This window comes from Capra hircus, chromosome 13, assembly GCF_001704415.2.
Source record: "Capra hircus breed San Clemente chromosome 13, ASM170441v1, whole genome shotgun sequence".
NCBI lineage: Eukaryota > Metazoa > Chordata > Mammalia > Artiodactyla > Bovidae > Capra > Capra hircus.
Window position 1 is genome coordinate 54,271,731 of NC_030820.1, and position 19,102 is coordinate 54,290,832.

The window sequence follows — 19,102 nt, forward strand, 5'->3', positions numbered from 1 at the left end:
TTGCCTGGGGAGGCTGTGATGACACCTGGTTATGTGTGGCCAATGCCCTGTACAGACCTGTGAGCCTATGAAGGAGCAGAGGTCAGCCTGGCACCTTCGTTTTCCCCTCACAGAGCCACCACACCGTGGAGTGGAGGGGCCTCGCCTTCATGGAAGCCTGCAGTGGCCAAACACAAGCACTGCCTATGAGGGCTGGGCCCGCTTCTCTGATGCCTTCTTGTGACTGGGGGCCACGCCCAGTGAGAAGCCTGCCAGTGCTGGGGCGGCCCTGACCCTTGACCCCAGGGAGTGTAGCACCCCACCTGGAAGGGACCAGCCTGTGTGGCTAAGGGACCCAGACACTGCATTGGTCCCAGCCCTGGATGGCCTGTGAAGTCTGGTCAGCTCCAGTGTGCATGCCACAGGTCCATCAGCCACCATGTCATCTGAGTGGCCAGCTCCCCAGTGGCTCTCAGAACCGTTCAGTGAATCAACAGACACAGAACTGAACCTTCAGAGGGAGCAGAATCAAAGCCTGAAGGTCTTTGGATGAAGTGGGCCCTACTTTTCATCCCACAAGGACATTCCAAGTTATAAGGTTGCTCTGAAAACCACCCAGGCCCTCCATCCAAGCCACGATCACACACTGGGGGCCCACTACAAGGCCATGCCTTCCACACACTGGTCATGGGGGGTCGTCTCTAAAAAGCAAATCTCATGGAAACACTCTTTTATTAGAGAGACCCCTGACGTCCCAGTGCATCACGGTGGCCAAGCTGAGAGGCAGCTCTGGTGCGTGTCGAAAACTCGTGCTGCCCGCGCTTTAGGGTCCCAGGCCATCCTGCCCTTCCTCCTTCCACTTGAATCGAGCTTGAAGGAAGTGGTGGTGGGGACTACGTTGTGGGATCTGACCTCGGGGAGGACCCAGGGATGAAGATGAAAGTGTTGGTCGCTTAGTCATGTCCAAATCTGTGCGACCCCACAGACTGTGTAGCCTGCCAGGCTCCTCTGTCCATGGGATTCTCCAGGCAAAAATACAGAAGTGGGTCGCCATTCTCTTCTCCAGAGGATCCTCCTGACCCAGAGATTGAACCTGGGTCTCCTACATTGCAGGCAGATTCTTCACCATCTGGGCCTGCAGGGAAGTCCTCAGAGATGCAAACCTTGCAGCAAATTACCGGAGTGGTGAGAAACAGGACAATCCGTGAAAGCTGTCAAACTGCCCTCAACACCACCACTCTAAACGTGCCCCGGGTCCCCCAACCTTACATTCCCCAGAGGAGCGGTCTGTTTCAGTTGCTGGCCCCCACCAGGGGCACAGGGCTCCTGATGCTAATGACCAGGTGTGTCAGCACCTCCTCTCTGCGGAACCTGACACCACACGTGCCTGGGGCCTCCGTGTGGTCTGGGGGCCTCTGCACGTTCCAGGGACCCAGCTTGGGTCCCGCCAGGCAGATGCCCTGGAACTCGACCGTGGCATCATGCCTCCAGAGTCCAAAGCTACAGAATCAAGCCTTCAGAACAAGGGTTCACTTTTAAAAGTGTTTTAATTACAAATGTGGTTTTGAAGCCAGGACACACAATGCCGACACCCTCTTGCTGAGAACCCACACTGTGTACAGCTGCGTGTGTGTGCACGCATGCGCTCGTGCACGCGTGCACACGGCAGATTGTCTTCGATTCAAAGAGCTCTGCCACGGCCAGTGGTGTTGGCATCTCTACAGAAAGTAAACAGTCACAGGGTGTAGATGTGTGCAGAGGCGGACACGCACAGCGGCGAGGACACCCCCGAGGCGGGCCACACATGCAGGACAGGAACACGAGTGCTGCAGGGACAGGTCGACTGCCGTGCGTGCGGGACTCACTCTGTGTGAGGTCGTGGCCTGCAGCGAGGGGGGCCCCAGGGACCAGAGGGTTAGGAGCCATCTGGGAACTACTGGTCAGAGTTTCTTGCCACCCTCGTTGTCATGGCAATGCTTCATTTTGGACAGTGTCAAGTGGTGATTAATGCCTATCTTGCTCTTCAGCAAAGTATTATTCAAGTAGTTTGAACTTAAATATTTTCAAAGTAATCTTTACATTATTGAAAATTGATAAAAAATACAAACTCTGACAACTTTTCATTTCATTCAATCGACTGCTTTGAAAACCTCCACTTCTGTGTAACTGTGATCTAGAAAGCAATTCCTGGCCTGTATAAGGCTCCTGGTGGCACTTTTCTCAAGATCCATCTTTTCCTGTTACTGGTTCAGATTTAAAATACTTTCAGAAACCCTTTGCCACTGCATCACGAAGAGGAATATGGACCCTTCCCATTACTTCCTTTATTTATAACTTTTTGTAATGAAGAGGGTGCTGTACTCTACACCAGCCCAGCTCGTCCTGTCACATAAAGGGAACTGTAAAGACTGTTCCTTCCCAAACCTTAATGGAAACATGATGATCCCAAGGGAAGTTTTATGAAGAGGCTGCAACAGTAGTAAAATGTTTGGCAATCAAAAGTTAATTAGAATTAAATCCTCAACCAGGGACGGTACGATCTCCATGAACAGTCATGAGAAAAGCTGGTTTCTGCCGTGGCGGAAGCTCAGAGCAGCCGCTTGACGGAGTCCAGCCTCCAGGTCTCCGGGTCTGGGGGCCGGTCCGGCCTCTCAGTAGATGTCGGGGCAGCCTGAGAAATCCCGCTCGAAGTAGCCCCCCGCGTACAGCCAGTCGGGGGTCCCAGTGTAGGGGTTACTGCCTCGGTGAAACCACCTGTGACACAGAGCAGGCGGTCAGGAGGCCGGTTCTCCACTTGGGATCATGGCCCCTCCAGTCAGCATCGCCACCGTGCATGTCATCTCACGTGCAGCCCAGGCTGCAAGCCGCCATCTCGTGGGACACGGGGTAGCTTCCGCTCAGCCCCAGGAGGGCCTGCAGACCCTCCTTACTGCCCCCAGGTGGGTGGGTCTGTGTCTCCCCCGCCCCATCCCCGTGGCCGCTGGGTGCCTCACCGCGTCTGCCACTCAGCCTCCTCCCGGGCCCGCTCCCTCCGGGCCTCCCTCTGCTTCTCCTCCAGCCGCTCCTTCTCCTGGCTTGCCAGATCTAGGTGCAAGCACGGGGCAGGTCAGGGACCAGGGCGACAGGCAGAGGTGAGGCTGAGAAAGTGGGTGAAGGACCCCCCACACATCCCCCACCCAACCCCAGGGGGGAAGTCACACACAGGGAACCACAGGCAGTAAGTGTGTGGGAAGCCAGACCCAAGCCCATGGCCAGGCCCAGACCCCAGGGCAGCCAGCAGCCCACAGAGGGGCTGTGGGGTAGGACAGGCACTGGGGGGGACCCTCCACACCAGAGACTTCCAAATAACAACTTCTGAAATGTAACCTTACTGTCTATTCAACCTAGTAAGAAAAGTGGGGACTTGTATAATATTTTGTATATATTCTCTTTCATTTCATTTTTCTAGTAACTTAATCTTATTTTATTTATAAAAGAAGTGGCCTGCAGCAAACTAGAGGCTTTACAACTCTTCCCTACAGACGGTTTGAGAAGCACGCCGAGAAGATGTGACGTGTGTTCAGTTAACAAGGATATGTTCCTTCCCCGCACCACCTGTGTGGCCAGGGCTGGGCGCCCAGTCAGCCCCCGATGCGAACACGCACCCATGTTGCCGTTCTCCATGCCACGGATGTCGGGGCGTAGCCGGCAGTCGGTGGGGGCCAGGATCTTCTCCATGCCCGTCTCCAGTTCATTGAGACTCACTGTGAAGCTAGTGAAGTTGTACATCTGCGGGGCAGGCACAGAGGCGTTACTATAAATACTTTTTTCCACACTTGCCTGGGTCTCCTCGGGGGCTCATCCTCTCCACCCCTACAGGAGGCACCCAGATTCTCACTGTGACATCTGACCTGTACGTCTGTCTCCTCATGCCCCAGGGGTCCTAGAGGAATCTCTACCTCAACCCCTCTGTGGTGGGGTCTGCTGCCTCCTGATACCCAGACCTGGGGACTTGCCTCCCTCCAGCCGCTTCTGCTCTGGCCCTGAAGCCTATGTCCACAAGTGGCTGGAGGGGCCCCTGGTCCTTCAAATGACCCCACAGGTCCCCATGTCATGCACAGTAAGAGAGGAGATTGGACCCTGGCTGCTCCCCGGCCCAAATGCGGCCTTACGGCCAATGGCCCTAGCTCCCTAGTCCTTGCTCCATGTACCCGTGTCCCCAGGAGGCCCACATCCAGCCCATCAGACCAGTCACTCTGCTGTGTGGGGCTGGGGTCCTTGCCCATCTGTCCTCAGGCTCTACTCCCGGGGACCTGGACCCACCTACTCCAACCCAGTAAATGTTCACTGAACCAAAGAAATGAGTGTGATTTCTAGTTTTTACTGTGTGTGTGTGTGTATATGATTTTTAAACAGAAGCTTTTTCTCTATTATCTTATAATTTGTATTCCACTGAAACTGCAGTAGTGGCTGTGCTGAGATAATCTATTTATCGCTGAATGTTTGTTTATTTTGCACAGGCTGTGGCTTTGCTTAAAGGAGGTGACAAAAAATTTTTAAAAATCTATGGTATACTGTATATATATTTTACATATAAATAATATAAATTTTATAATATATTAAAATGAAATTTACTATGTATTTATAATTATTTTATATAAACATTACTGTACATAATATAATAATTTTACCACAGGTAACAAAATTATAAGCACAATTTTCAATTTTATCATAGGTAACAAAATTATAAGTGCAGTTTTCCAAAACAAATATCAAAATGCATTTAAGGATTGAAATTGACAAGTCAGATAAATTCTCTCAAAACCGGTTTGGAAATCCTTTCGGTCAGACACAGCTGGTGTAGACACAGGGTTCTCAGTGTAACCAGGTCCTGGGGTGTGTGTGGATGCCTGAGCTGAGTGCTGATGGGTGGGGGTCATAGGGGTCAGAGGGCAGGGAGCCCTGAGGGTGACAGGATGACTGGGAGCCTGGCTAGGGCCGGAGGCACAGACCTGAGCGGAGTTGGGGGGCCGGGTATTGACTCTCCAGAGTAGCTTGCTGCCTGGAATGACCTGCACCGTTTCCTGAGACTCGGGCACAGTGTCCACCACATCGCCATCAGCCTTCTCGGGGCCGTCGTCCTGAAAGACACAGCACCCACTGCCCCCGGAGCCCTGGCAGACCCTCCCAAGCCCCCGAGAGGGCAGCAGGCACCACGCTCCTGGTAGGAGGGCCTGTGTGGCCTCCTGAGCATGACTGGATGGGACAGCACCTTCTCAGGCAGCCAAGGGCGCCCCCAAGTGGTCCTCTCCCCCCACGCTGCCCTTCTGCGCGAGTGGTGACTTCAGGGTGTCTCAGCGTCTCTAAACTAAGCCCTCGCTTGGGGTCACATCTCAATAGAAAAGTACAACTGCTACTTCCTTTTCAAAAGCAGTGGGACCTGGAGAAGAAGAGTGGCTTTCAGTTAGCTGTCAGGGAGATACTTAATTACAACAAGCACAGCCTGGCAGTCTTCCCTGCCTGCAGGTTATGCGGTGTGGCGCCAGAAGCTAAGTGAAGACACATGGCAGCGGTCTGCACCCCCATGAAATGCTCCCTCCTTGGGATGCCACCCCGAGGGGCAACACAGGCAAGCAAACGTACGAAACATGTCAGCAAACAGATTTAACATCTGCTCTATGGTCTTCAAATGGAACTTTACTTTTTTTTTTTTTTTTTAGTTTAAAGGAGTAATTTTAGAAAAGATGTCTAATAGCACCTGTGAAATATTACAATATAAAAACCAACAGGGACGTCCCAGGCAGTCCAGTGGCTAAGACTCTGAGCTTCCCCTATAGGGGGCACAGGTGTGACCCCTGGTCAGGGAACTGAGTTCCCAGATGCCACATGCCTCGTGGCTTGGTCAAAAACAAAACAAGAAATAATAACAATCTCAGCAGAAGTTGAATATTCTGTGAAACAGATATTGAACACCTCAGGTTTGGTACATTCTAATTTATCATCTAGAAAAACATGACGCTTCTTTTGAACTATTGCCGCTAGTTTTAGACTCAAGAAGAACTAGTCTTAAGATGATCATTCTTGGGTTTTATCACCTGGAACTCAGAACCAGAAATGTAGAAAGGACATCCACTTGCTCGTCTACTGGGTCTCAGCTAACAAGGTGCAGGGACAGGAGAGGTATCAAGAAATATCCAGAAGGAAATGGAGGCACCCTCTGATTCTGCCAGGTAGGGGGGTGGGTAGAGGTACCCCAGCGCCCGGCCATCCAGAATCAGGCGGATGAGCACCCTCGCTCTGAGAGACAGATTCTGTAATCCATCCCCTCCAGCTGGACCATAAAGGCACTGCCCAGCCAGGCCCCCTCACCCTCGCTGGGGACTTCCCCACGGCAGCCCCGTACCGGTTTCGTCTTCCGCAGGGAGTCCCCTCTTCTCTCCTGCTTCCTGAAGGACTCGTACGCGACAGGGTCTATGCCCCACAAGCACTCCGTCCACTTGCCATAGATCATGAAGAGCTTCTTTTTGCTGGAGGGAAAAGGAATTTTTAAAAGCAAGTAACAGTGATCATTAACCATTCATCTAAACATGCAGCACCCTAACTTGACCCAGAATCAATCCTCATCATCAGTCTTCTTGTAAACCCTAGGATACTGCTGGTACAAACATGCAGACAGAAAGTTCCATTTCAGTATCGCCACTCACAGCTTTCAGACTAACTCTTCACACTCCTTTGCCAAAGCAGGAAAGAGAAAACAAGGGTACAGGAACCTGAAGGGCTGCGGGAGGCAGATGGGGTGAGAACAAGTGTGTAACGTAATACCCTGTGAGCCTGATTGTCATTTTTAAAATACACTACATCTTTAAGTACCGCGTGTCCTGCAGCCCCTTCTCTATATGTCCTATAAACAACCCTCCGCACATACAGCTGCCGCTGCCTCTTCAGCTCCATAACCTGGAGTCAGACCCCCATCGCTGTCCGCCCACAGCCTCCAGGGAGGGCGCTCTGCCTGATTCCCAAGGAACAACGCATGCTGTGCCTTGTTCTCCTTTCCTGCATCTTCCTGGGTGAGCAGGGAGTTGCCCATGTGCTCCTGGAAGGCTGTGCTGGCAGCCGAGGGCCATGCTGGGAGGGCACCTGTGCCTCAGAGGTTGGGCCTGGAGGGTGGCAGGTGGGGACACATGGCCGGTCCTGTGTGTCCAATTTGGGATGGAAAACCAGAAACTAGGAGCTGGGCTGGTGCAGGTGGGTGTCCACTGCTGCAGCCCATGTCTGTGAGCCAGCTGACTGCGGTCTCTCTCTGGGCTGACTCCGCAGGGCTGGTCAATGCCAATCCCCCTAACAGGACTGCTGTCCTGTGAAGCCACATGCCAAGTCCCAAAAGATTTCAAGGGGCGAAGTGGTCAGAGTCCTAAGTCTAAGGGATTTGAACAGGTGAACATCTGCCACCCAACAGAGTGGGACAGAGCAAAAGCACCCGCTGCTTTACACTAGGACTATTTCTACATGAAAATGTACATATTTTAGGAGCTGAAAGGAATCTTATGGCTGTTATGTGGTCCAAGTTACTTGATGGAAAAAAAGAGAGAGAGAAACTGAGACCCAACACATAGCGTAACTAACCCAAAGCGGAGAAGAATCCCCCAAACTTGTTAAAATACTACTGGTCATTTCTCTGCTCACAGAAACTTGAACAAGTCCCACATTTCCCGACAGGAACAAAACAATCATGTGGAAAAGGATGCCCGTAAATGAGTGTTTGGGTTTTGCCTGACAACCATACTGAGCCCAGCAGAGAGAGTGAAACATGAGGTCAGATTCTAAAACCATGACTTCTGCAGAAGACGCATGCATGAACTGGGGACCTGTGACCTGACCTGCGCGGGGATCTACCTTTTGTCTTGAATGTACCCCTCCACTTTGTGAAGTTCTTTCCCAAACAGTCCACACGGTTTAAAGTGAAGCACACACTTATCTCCAGTCCTGCAGGGAAGACAAACACAGGCTTCTGTTGTGGATGGGAAATGTCCAGAAAAGGCGAATCAAGGGGGTAGGGAAAGAGAGAAGGAGAGAGAGATGGAGGGGGAGATAGAGAGGGAGAGACAGAGTGAGGGGAAGATGGGGAGATAGCAGGGGAGAGAAGGGAGCAAGCAAGAGCTCGTACAAGGGGCTCCCCAGGGCGAGGCAGCATCAGGACCGCATGGATGGCCCAGGGACCTTTTCAGGGGACAGAAAGCTTCGAGTACTGCCTGGTGCTGATGGTTACACAATTCGGTAGATTTACTAAAAGTCATTTACATGTCTACTTTAAATGGGTGGATTTTATGACATGTAAATTATATCTTAACAAAGCTGTTAAAAAACAAAGCAAACCAGCCATGAACTTCTAGGAATAAGGCCTGACAGACTGGACAGTGGCCACTGCTTTCACCAGAAAATCACACCATTCTTGAGTGTAGTTTAGAACTCCAAACCAAATCAACCATTGCGACTAAAAACACAGAAATAACAACACGGAGCACTGACGATGACTTTGGCCAGTGCTGGCCAGAATCAGACCCAACTGCACCACGGGTGGTGTCTCACAGTCAGCATGGCCCGTCCGGAAGCCGAGCGCACTGGGGACCAGGGAGGGCATTAGGGAGCTGAGGGCGGCATGAATACACAGCTGAACGCCAGTGGCCAGTGCCCTGGGTGCCCCATCGCCACTCTGACTCGCAGCATCTCAGCATTGGGCCTGTTACCTGTGGTTTAAAATCTCCACTGTCCCATACTGCTCTATCCAGAGCTTGCCGATAATCACGTTGTGGACACAGCACGTAGGGTTGGTCCAGGTGTATGCCTCCTTATGTCTGAAATACGCCAGAGAACAGAGATACCGCGTGACCCTAGAAGCCAAGCCCCAGACAGAATCACACCATAATGGACTGAAAGCTGCAGAAGTGCACAGCACAGCTTTGAACTCCCGAGCGGTGGCTACGTCTTTAGCATTCATTTGAAATGTCCTTTGTAGTATCAACAAAGCTTTCTATTTAAACGTGGAGACAAGTTAATCAGCAATAAAAGGCTCCAACAAAGCCAAGAGGTTTCCTGTGAAGTTGTCAACAGAACAGCCCCCCTACCCATCCCCGCCCTGCCCTGTGGGAACCACGAGGTCCCTAGCGAGCCTGGGCCCTGGCCTTCTGGGGCCAATATGAGGCGGGGTGGGTCCTGGGGTGCAAATGCCTTTCCCATCAGTCAGGCCTCTTGCTCCCTAGGTGGCCTTCCTCAAGGAGAAAAGAAACCTCACAAACGGGCGGGGAGCGGAGGGCCAGACCCATGTCTCAAGGGAGGCTGTGTCAGAGCCACAGTTGAGGGCAAAAACCAGCCTAGGGCACAAGCATTTCACGAGGAACACTGGGAACTTCTTGAATGTCCTGGGAACCCAAAGCGTTCACGGACAAGGCTTGCGACTCTGCAGGTCCCGGTGCCCTGCCCCTAAAAGCCAAGAGCGGGTGACCAGGAGGCACTGCCCTGGTCTGCCCCGAGATGCAGGGGTCTGGGATGGAGATTGGGGAGCCCATAGTCCTCTGGCCAAGTGGGGCTCACAGGAAACACAAATGCCATACAAAGCTCCCACAGAGCTGCAGGCAGCGAGGCTCGTGCTTCAGGGAGCCGGCTGTGTCCCTTGGCCTGGACCATCCACAACGGGTTTGCAGTGCCAGGAGGCTGCTAGAGACTCGGTTTCTGCCTGGAGGGTCTTTGATCAACGTCAGATTGGGCATGTCTGGATTTAAATAGATTTAAAGGTATGCACACATCCTTGAAGATGGACCCTCCATTCTCCTCCCCTCCTGGAGTTCAGACCCTCGACCAGCACATAGGCTGTGGTCACTTCTGAGGTCAGGTGATGAAGGACACGTCTGTCCTGGGGCACCCCTCCTTGGTCCCTAGCTCTGGGGGGTGCCCGTGTCCGGCTGTACAGCTGTGCAGAGCAGGGGGCTGGCAAGCAACCCAGGCCTCCGCCAGTGGCCAGGGAAGGGAGTGCGGGAGCAGAGGCTCTGCCTGGTTGTCTTCAGGGGTTCGTCCAGCCCGCACCCCAGCTGCACCAGCACAGAACCCCAACAGAGCCCCCACATCACCCCCAACACCAGGCGAAGACAGGACTATTTCAGGCTCTGAGCTGGGCTGTCTCACAGCAGGGGATGACGACCACGACCAGGGATTGAACCGCAGAGACCAGGGGAGAAAAAACAGGACCCAACCCAACCCTGTAAGGAGCACACCCTCTGCCCCAGGAACCACCGCCCCAGCGAGGCCTCCAGGCTCCCTGGAGGAGGGTCCTGAGCTGCAAGGCTGCCTGCCTGGCAGAACACCACGAACCCTGCACCACACAGCTCCCCACTCACTTGAGCAGCTCCAGTGTGATGGTGCCACGGGGCTCTGCTTCCACGCTCTTCCCCCAGAACTTAAGCTTCGGATAGATGGAGCCATGAAATAGGAAGTCCTGGTGGAGGCCCTCCGAGTAGAAAGCACTGATCGGGGGGTGATGGCTGACCTGCTCGGATATGAATCTGAACCCTAAGTCTTCCCTGGAAGCAAAAATGAGGAAAAGAAAGGAAGGGGAGGGAGAGACAGCCAAAGGACCTTGTGAGTGACAGCAAAGCCGATAAAGTCGGTCCCGCACCCCCGTCCCCAGGGAAACCCACAGCTCAGCACCTGCAGGTGGGGTGGAGGACCCACAGAGCCCCTGACCCCCACATCTGGGAGGGGTGCTGGGGTAAGGGGACCACACGTGCTGTCACACATGGCAGAAACATTCAACACGGCTCTCCAATGTCACACTTGGCCTAATGCTGACCACACACACACACACACACACACACACACACACACACACACACACACACACACACACACACACACACACACACACACACACACATAGTGCCCCCGGGGCCATCATCTACACACAAAACAAGCAACTGTGCGGAGAGGCCTCCTGCCCTGACGCCCTGCCCACCCCTGTGCTCTTAGGACCAGCGACTCAGAGGCCTGACAGTAAACTGTCACCTGAATTCTCGAGGGACACCCACTGCCCAGTAAACCCAGAGGAGGACTGTCCAGCCTCCTTTCAAGGCTCCCAGGATGTTTGTGATGAAATGTCTTATGCCCCAAGATATTCCTGGCCAGGAAATAGGATTTTTAGTACACTCTCTTTTTCAATAAAAATGTCAGTTTTTAATTGTTCCAGAACTCTGAATACACCTACAGCTATAGTCATTAAAAATTATAAAAGCTCAACCACATAATTACTAACTTAACTGGAATCAGAATTTCCAATCATTACAGAGGAAGGAAAGTTGAAAAATTAGATTTTAAAAGGTTGCCTACCAAGGTATGTAATTTACAAAATGAATACTTGTCTAAGAACAGAAAGTGTTATTTTTAGTTATCCATGAGCAAGCTCTAGGGACAAAACGATACTGGTGAGTGGCCAGTTTAGTTACATTGCCCAAACAGGAAGATGGCTGTCTCACACGCGTGGCATGCAGCAGACACTGGAAGCGTGACTGAGAAGTTGCAGCCTGACACGAGTGTAGAGAGTGTGTTAGTGTTCCCTACGAGTCTGTGAGGCTAGTTCAGCCCTGAACTATGCTCTGAAAGAGACGGACACTGGGCTGTTGCTACATTCAGCACCTTGGAGGGCTTGCATGCTTTTAATCCCCCTGCTTACTTTCTGTTGTCTGGACTCTTAATGTACTATCCTTTGATTTCTCTTTTCTGATATTTCAATGATGCTCTTAATATGCACAAATGCCGAAAACTCTCTAACAGCTACATAAGGGCAGAATCTCGAATACTGGACCAGAGTATGCTGACCAGAGGGAGGAAGCTCTTGCTCGAAAGGAATATCTAAGGAACATCTACACCAATTCCAGATACAAGTGCCCCCCTGAGACTGACCCTCAGGCCAGCCTTCCCCTGCCTGGGCTTCAGCTTCCCTGTTTCTCAAAGGAGAGGGCTGTGCCTTACGGTCCCTCTTGCTGTGACTTGCCACAGCCCCAGACCACCTGCTGCACTCCTGTCGTTTACAAGGTCCCTGGCAGCACACAACATGCTTTCTCCCAACTCATCTGGCTTTCTCGAAGAAAATGAGATGTGGAGAAGGGGTCCTCCAGCACCCAGTGCCAGCCAGCCTCTAAAGCACACTAAAACCCAGGAGGACCCCCACACAGGCCCTGTGCGCGGAGGGGCCGCTGCTGAGCCATCCAGGACGAGCCAGAAAAGGTGGAATCTGAAACTGGCATGAATGCTGCCTCCCCACCTGGGAAGAGATGTACGTGCAGGCTGCCTGCATCACTAAGATGACAACTCCTCCCCGGATGGTCTGAAAGCAGTGCTGACAGGCACACCTCCGCACACACTGTAAACTCTGACACGTCTGAAGGGCCCGTTCTCAGCCGCCTAGCACCCCCACACCCCAGCATCATCTACTCACCACTGGAAAGACTCAACCATTAACAACACATGCACAGAAGGACCCAAGAACTACAGCCAGAAGTCTGTGGTTCTTTGAATCCAAGATTAGTCACACAATACACCACTGTTTTATAAAGATGCTGCAAATTACAGTAGGCCATGCAGACATGCCCACACACACAAGCACCCAGCAGCTCTCCACCCCTCCATCCCCTCTCTGTCCCTGAACCTAAGCTAAACGACATGTAGGTTAGATCCTGAGCCTAAGCCACACGTTCTGGCCATCGCCTCTCCATTCCTGAGCCTAACGCAGTCTTCGGTTTTCAACTCGGTTTCTCACGAGAGTTCTGTTATGCCATTAACACAACACCTCTCTAAAGTGAACAATTTTTCCACCCACAGGAGCCCCTCAATTCAGCCAACTGGAGACATCCATGCTGCACAAGGACCCTCCTCATCCGTCACCAGAGTCCTGTGCCCAAGACACCACAAAGGTCCCATCTGCTTACCTGATGAGCTCATACGTCTCCCCCAGAAGCGGGTTGAAGGGCTTGCCGGTCCTCTCCCACTGGGAAGCCACAGCCGAAACCGCAAAGGCCGCCACAGACTGGAAGCAACCACAAGCCAGTGAGGGGGTGGCACCCAGACACGCGCTTGGGGTGACTTCTCAGTCTCCCGCTGGTAACGCATGTGAAACCACAGAACTTCCGGGGAAATGCTGTTTATCAGCCACCACTTCCTCAAAGCCACAGAAAGCAGGAACTCTGCCATCTCCCATCCCAGTTGGGGCCTGCCCTGCAGGCCGTCTATCACACATGTGTGCACACACTCACATGGGACAGTGGTGCTAAAAGGACCCAAGAGGGGCCAACTGCCAGCCCCACACCCCCCTGCAGCCCTACAGGCCCATCCGACAGGAGGCCAAGACGACACCCATGGAGAATGTGCCTGTGGCAAACGCCTAGGCCACTGGGCAGGACAGCTCCCCAAAGTCAATATGAGCTGCTCTGGCCCTGCTCCCAGATGCCCCACTGCTGAGGGCCCAGGTCCCTGTCCCCATGTGGCCAGTCAGAGTAAGTCACATTCTTAACTGTTATGGTCTGCATGCAACCAAGCACAGTGCCAGGTGCCCCCCGACGTGAGCTTGCCACCCACCTGCATCCTTTCCAGGGACTGGGGCTGGCGGGAGGCTCTGTGAATTAGGTACACATGTTCCATGTACTCTGTGATCCGCTGCAGGAAACTCAGGGGCTCATTGAAGGCTATGGGCATCGTGATCTTGGACAGCTCCTAGGAGGGGCCGGAGAGGACCCGCTCCATTAGCAGCAGGCTCTCCCCACACCCGCCCCTCCTCCAAGCACCGCTTCTTGGAGTCACAGCCATCTGCGCCGGACAAGATGGTGGAGGCCTCTGGCTCTCTGAACTTACCAAGCCGATGCACTTCTTCAATATGCTCCACACGCTGAAGTCGCTTCTGGTAAACATTGGGGCAGGCAGAGATGTCCTGCGGAGGAGCAACCAGGGCAACACATGTGTTTCAACAATGTGAGAGTCACTTACAATGGATAGCTCTGCTCAGTGGCCCCTGTCCTTCACCTTCCCGACTCTTTGCGACCCCATGGACTGTAGCCCACCAAGCTTCTCTGTCCATGGGATTTTCCAGGCAAGAATATTGGAGTGGGTTGCCATTTCCTTCTCCAGGCGATCTTCCCGACCCAGGGATTGAACCCGGGTCTCCCACATTGTAGGCAGACACTTTACTGTCTGAGCCACCAGGGAAGTCCTCACTTTTTCCAAGCATTAGTGTTTCTCTATGCTGGCTCACTAGTGGAGGAAAAAAGGACCAGACTGCTGTGGAAGGCCCAGAGAAAGCTTTCTGTGCCGAATATTGGAGGGCCTCCTGGGAAATGATCACAGCCACACAGATGACCTTCCCCCATGGAGCTCGGGAGTCAGGTCACCGCACCCCCACCCCAGGGCAGCCGGGCGCCAGCAGCCAGGAGCAGCTGCAGGACCATGGACAGAGGTCAGACAGGAAGGAGTCCTACTCAGAAAACATCTCAGAAGGGGGGTTCATGTTTGGGAAGGCATGTACACCTGTGGTGGATTCATGTCAATGTATGGCAAAACCAATACAGCATTGTAAAGTAAAATAAAGTAAAAATAAATAAATAAATAAATAAAAAGAAAAAAGAAACCAGCTCTTAAACCGCTCTGAAGCCTGTGCTTGTCCTTCCTGAGGTCCTGCGTGGCCATGACATGACAGGCCCCGGCTGTGAGGGGCCACGAGGAGGGTGGGCAAAGCCCAAGGATGGCCCTGCATACAGACAGGAGTGACGGCAGGAGCCAACGAGATGGGGGAGAAGAAGGCCCGGGCCTCGGGCACGGAGCAGACGGAGCCCTAACGAGGGAGAAGCCAGGGCGCCAAGGGCCCCACGAGGCTGGGACCTCTGACCATGGGCGGGGCCGCCCCCAGAGGGAGGCACAGGGGTCACCCTTAGAGGAGACCCTTAAGGTTCATGGCCCAAACTAACACACTGGAGAGAGGAAGGGCTGTTGCACCCTCACTCAGGGCCGTGTGACCACCGCCTGGGAGCTCTAAGAAGGGGGAGGCACAGGATGGGACCTGTCCAGAAACAGTGAAATCTGGGCAGGGAGCAGGCAGAGGAGGTGCCCACAGGAGGCCCAGTGTAGAAGGGACAGGCCAGAACACAGGAACTGGCAAAGCTGAAGGCATCCAAGACAAGTCTCCAGAGGCCAGCAAGTCAGGCTGCGGGACGGATACGGGAGGAAGGGGGGGTGCGGCACCAGGGCCAGATTCAGGGGATGGGAGATGGGGGGAGCTGATGGCTGAGCTCAGGCCGTGAGAGCAGGCAGGAGGTGCTCTGGCAGCTCAGGGTCCCGCTGGGTCCAGTACAGGGCAGAGGCTGGGGTGAAGGTGGGCTCCCTGGGTGGACAGAGGCCACTGCCACCATCCCAGGGGCTCACCTGCTTCCTGTCTGTCCCACCTGAGTCCTCCCTTCTGTTGGTGAACTCAGGTCAGTGTCACTGGAGTCTGCTCCCATGAGAACCCAGTGGTGGTGGAGAGAGAACAGAATGTGGTTTCACTGCACCAAACAACCCTCAGAAACTCTCAGGGTCAGAGGTCAGTGTGTGGAAAGAGAATGCAGGCAGATCTGCATGAAGCCAGAAGGACGTTCTGGTAACAGTGAGGGCAGGCTGTGTGCAAACACCAGGGCCCCCTGGAGCTCAGTCCCGCAACCCGGAGCAGGCACAGCTGCCCCGTCAGCTTATGGACGGGAGTCAAGTTGATCACCATCACTGATCTGTAGGGCCCACCCAGAGGCTGGCTGAACAGGCCCTCGATCTGCCCAGTGACGCTGGACAGGTTCTCAGCTCACAACTTGCACCCACAGCATTTCTGGGGCAAGTGAGTACAGGTGTGCTGGGAGACACTAAGATGTACCCACGGGACAACCTACCTGTGCTTCTGAATCCCATTCTCCTGAGGAGGCCCGTCCCCAACTTTTCCGATCCCATTACTTTTGCTGGTGTCCACATGAATCACGCCAGTGAGTCTCTGATTCGCCTCTGTAAATTCCCCGGAAGAGTTATCAGAGTCAAAGCCTGTGTGAGACAAGCAGAGGATGATGTGGCAGGACTTCACCTCTAAGGATTCTCATTGAAAGCAGAAAACCTGAAGCTCTAAAGTGTTTCTAATGGACACAGAGTAATTAATTCCACTTGCCAAGAGCTGCAGACGGAGGTGGAGAAAGAGGACTGCTCCCGGGGGCTCCCCAAGGAGGACCCCACCCTGCCACCAACACTGTACGCTCCATGGTCCTTTCCATGTGGGGCGGCCACAGGGCATGAGAAGTTTTCTCCCGTGGTCATCAATGACCCATGTCCTCCAGGGTGGTCACACCTAACTCAGGCCACAACATCCTCCTCCTCTGTCCAAGTTTGAGGTCAAACTCTGCATCGTGTTCTGAAACATATCTGCTGTAGTATTTCTAAGACCAAGCATCAGGCCACCGCATCAGCAGAACCTAGCCAACCTATGAACAATAACCCAAACTGTGGATGATGGATGTGAACCCAGAGAATACACAGTACACGGAAAACTTGGGGAAAATGACCCATGAGGACTAATGCAAACACAGGCAGCTGTCTCCTGGCCCGTCCAGTCCCTGAGGAAGGTCACAACCCTGGGCAGACTCCTGGGTCTTCTCCACCGGGAAGACTTTCTCCGAGTGGCCAGTGACCAGGGACAAGGGAAGTGTGTTTCCTTTTGCTCCAGGGCAAGCCTGGAGGGAGCTGTGGCTGCCAGGTGAGTCATTCCAGCTGGAGCAGGGGCTCCTGACTGCTGACCCCCAGCAATGAGCCCACGAGGAGCACAGGGTGGGCTCCCGTAACAGCCCCTCATTTCTGAGTGGAAAGTGGGGCCCAGCGTGAAAGACCTGGGTGGCTGCTGCTACACACAAAACATAAACCACCTTGCCACTGATAAGCTTCCTTGAGAAAATGCAAAAATACCTTCTTTCACATTCTTCTCTATTGACAGATCCCCAACATGTAGTAGCACTGAAACCGATGACACAATGAATTTGAAAGGATGTAATTTAAAATAATCAATACCTTCTGAAATAGCCTGTCACCTCTAGTTTTTGCTAACCATCCCCAAAGTGACACCTGTTGATCCCCAGCATAAACGTGGGTCTAAACAGAGCCTGAAACAGTCCCAGCTTAGGGTTGCTGAGTGCACAGGTATCCCTGTATCCCTTAGGGCCAAGAATCTAGGCCACCATTAAGCAGAAAGTTCGTTTAGATCACAGCCCTGGGGTGGGCCCCAAAAAACAAGGCAGCTTCTCCCTCACAAGTGCCTGAAGTCTCGTCTCTAGTGAAGCCGATGCTCCGTAACAGCTTAATCATCTTAATACTTAATACACAACGTTTCTTGTTATTACACAAAGAGAAAATACAGCCAAGGTGCAAGCTTAAAGCATCTATAATCTGATCACTTAGAGATACCCATCTTCGACAGGTCGGTCTGACTTTTTACAGCCCTTCATCTGTACATATTCTCAAGTGCTTTATTTAAAAGCCTTTCAAATTGAAAGGTACTGATTCTTAGAGGGAATAACTGCCCACTGAAGTCACCCATTCAGCAACTTCTGGGTTTAAATATGTTTTAATAGAGTCACAAAGTAAGACAGACTCTAAGACAGGGAAGTACTTGCTGGGCATTTCCTTGCATTGGGAGACCTCAGACTTTTCATCTTCATGTTGCTTGTTTGGGAATCAAAGGACAGTTTGGTTCAGTGAACCAAAGTGCCTCCATCTCAGGGACTTGTGGAAGGTCCCACCGTGCAGAGGCGGCGATGGAGTCATACACACATGGCACCCCCAGAGCTCAGGGCCTCTCCAGGGAAAGCCCTTCAGGAGAGCCAGTTACACTGGTCCCAGTAAGAGGGCACCTCCAGGAGGCTCCTGGGTGAGAAGGCCTCACTGAGGTCGGGCTCTTTTGGTTGCAGACATGGTCCCTCTGCCAGGGCCAGGCGGACTAAGGGCGTGATTCCCCGACAACCAGCCGCTAGGTGGAATTCAGCTGCTAACAATCACTGATGAGCGGGTGGTTGAGTAGACAACACACTTCCCAGGAAAACATGTCTACTGGGAACATAGCAGCTATGAAATCTCGGGAGATGACTCAGTGGTTCAGCCTTTGAGAACAGCGAAGGGGAGCACAATGCCAGTTCCTCCTGGGGCTTCGGACGAGAGTAAGTCGATCACCTGAGGCTGCTGGCCCTCAACTGCTCCAGCCCTTCCCTCGGAGAAGTATGCAATGAACGCAGGCAGCGTGCGGCAGGGCTCCAGGGCTCCAGGTGTCCCAGCAGGGGCAGCACAGGTGTCTGGGGACAGCGACCACCACCAGGCAAGAGCCTCCTGTCGCGCTGGGCACCACACTCTCTTGGCACCAACCATGGCAGGGCCCCTCTGACAGCACTGGGGAGATTATCACTGAAGAACCTGGTGGCAGTAACATTTCAGAGCCGCTGTTTCTATGTCCCCACATCCAAGAGCAGGCCGTGGACTGGAAGAGTCCCCTGAAGTCCGTCTCCACCAATAAGAACCCTCAGCAAGAAAAGCAAAGTGATGCTCCCAGTGCTGACAAGTGGGTGGAGGGCAGGGGGGACATCTTGAACTTGAGTTTGGGGGCCCCTCAGGAGGTGACAGGAGGAGGAGGGGGTGCTCTAAGCAAATGTGGCCTGACCCAGCTTGGCCTCTCCTGCCCCCCACCCCCTGGCACCCCAGTCACTCACACATACACAGAACACCCACCCCACTAGCCTGGGTACCAGTGTTCACAATGGTGTTTGAAAAGCGAAACAGAACTGAACTTTTTTTTTTTTTAAGAACTGAACTTTTAACACAGCAAGAGTTGCTGTGGAAGCAAATAATCTACTATTCCCTGGTAGACTTTAAGTGGTGCAAAACAAGATATAAGACAGGACAGTAAGGTTTTGATCATTATAAGCAATATAAGGATGCTGACCATCTCATTCAGGAGCCAAATAAAAATATTTACACCTGAGGGCAACCCTTTCAAAGACTGAAACACACAGTTGCCCTTTCTTGTTATCTCCTGCGTCCGAAGTGGATGTTTTCCTCCAAATCTGGG

General features: G+C 53.0%; 1 protein-coding gene across 1 annotated transcript in view; it reads right to left on the reverse strand.

Annotated features, from left to right (window-relative positions):
• Window positions 1,508–19,102, reverse strand: part of OSBPL2 (oxysterol binding protein like 2) — a 36,452-nt gene continuing 18,857 nt past the window's right edge. Inside the window, exons 3-14 of the mRNA XM_018057588.1 lie at window positions 15,903–16,047; window positions 13,849–13,924; window positions 13,576–13,710; window positions 12,930–13,027; window positions 10,347–10,529; window positions 8,703–8,810; window positions 7,852–7,941; window positions 6,362–6,485; window positions 4,971–5,099; window positions 3,624–3,747; window positions 2,973–3,063; window positions 1,508–2,733 (exon numbers count right to left, since the gene is read on the reverse strand). Coding sequence (XP_017913077.1) covers window positions 2,631–2,733; window positions 2,973–3,063; window positions 3,624–3,747; window positions 4,971–5,099; window positions 6,362–6,485; window positions 7,852–7,941; window positions 8,703–8,810; window positions 10,347–10,529; window positions 12,930–13,027; window positions 13,576–13,710; window positions 13,849–13,924; window positions 15,903–16,047 — 1,406 coding nt within the window. The 3' untranslated portion in view covers window positions 1,508–2,630. The remainder of the gene's footprint in view (window positions 2,734–2,972; window positions 3,064–3,623; window positions 3,748–4,970; window positions 5,100–6,361; window positions 6,486–7,851; window positions 7,942–8,702; window positions 8,811–10,346; window positions 10,530–12,929; window positions 13,028–13,575; window positions 13,711–13,848; window positions 13,925–15,902; window positions 16,048–19,102) is intronic.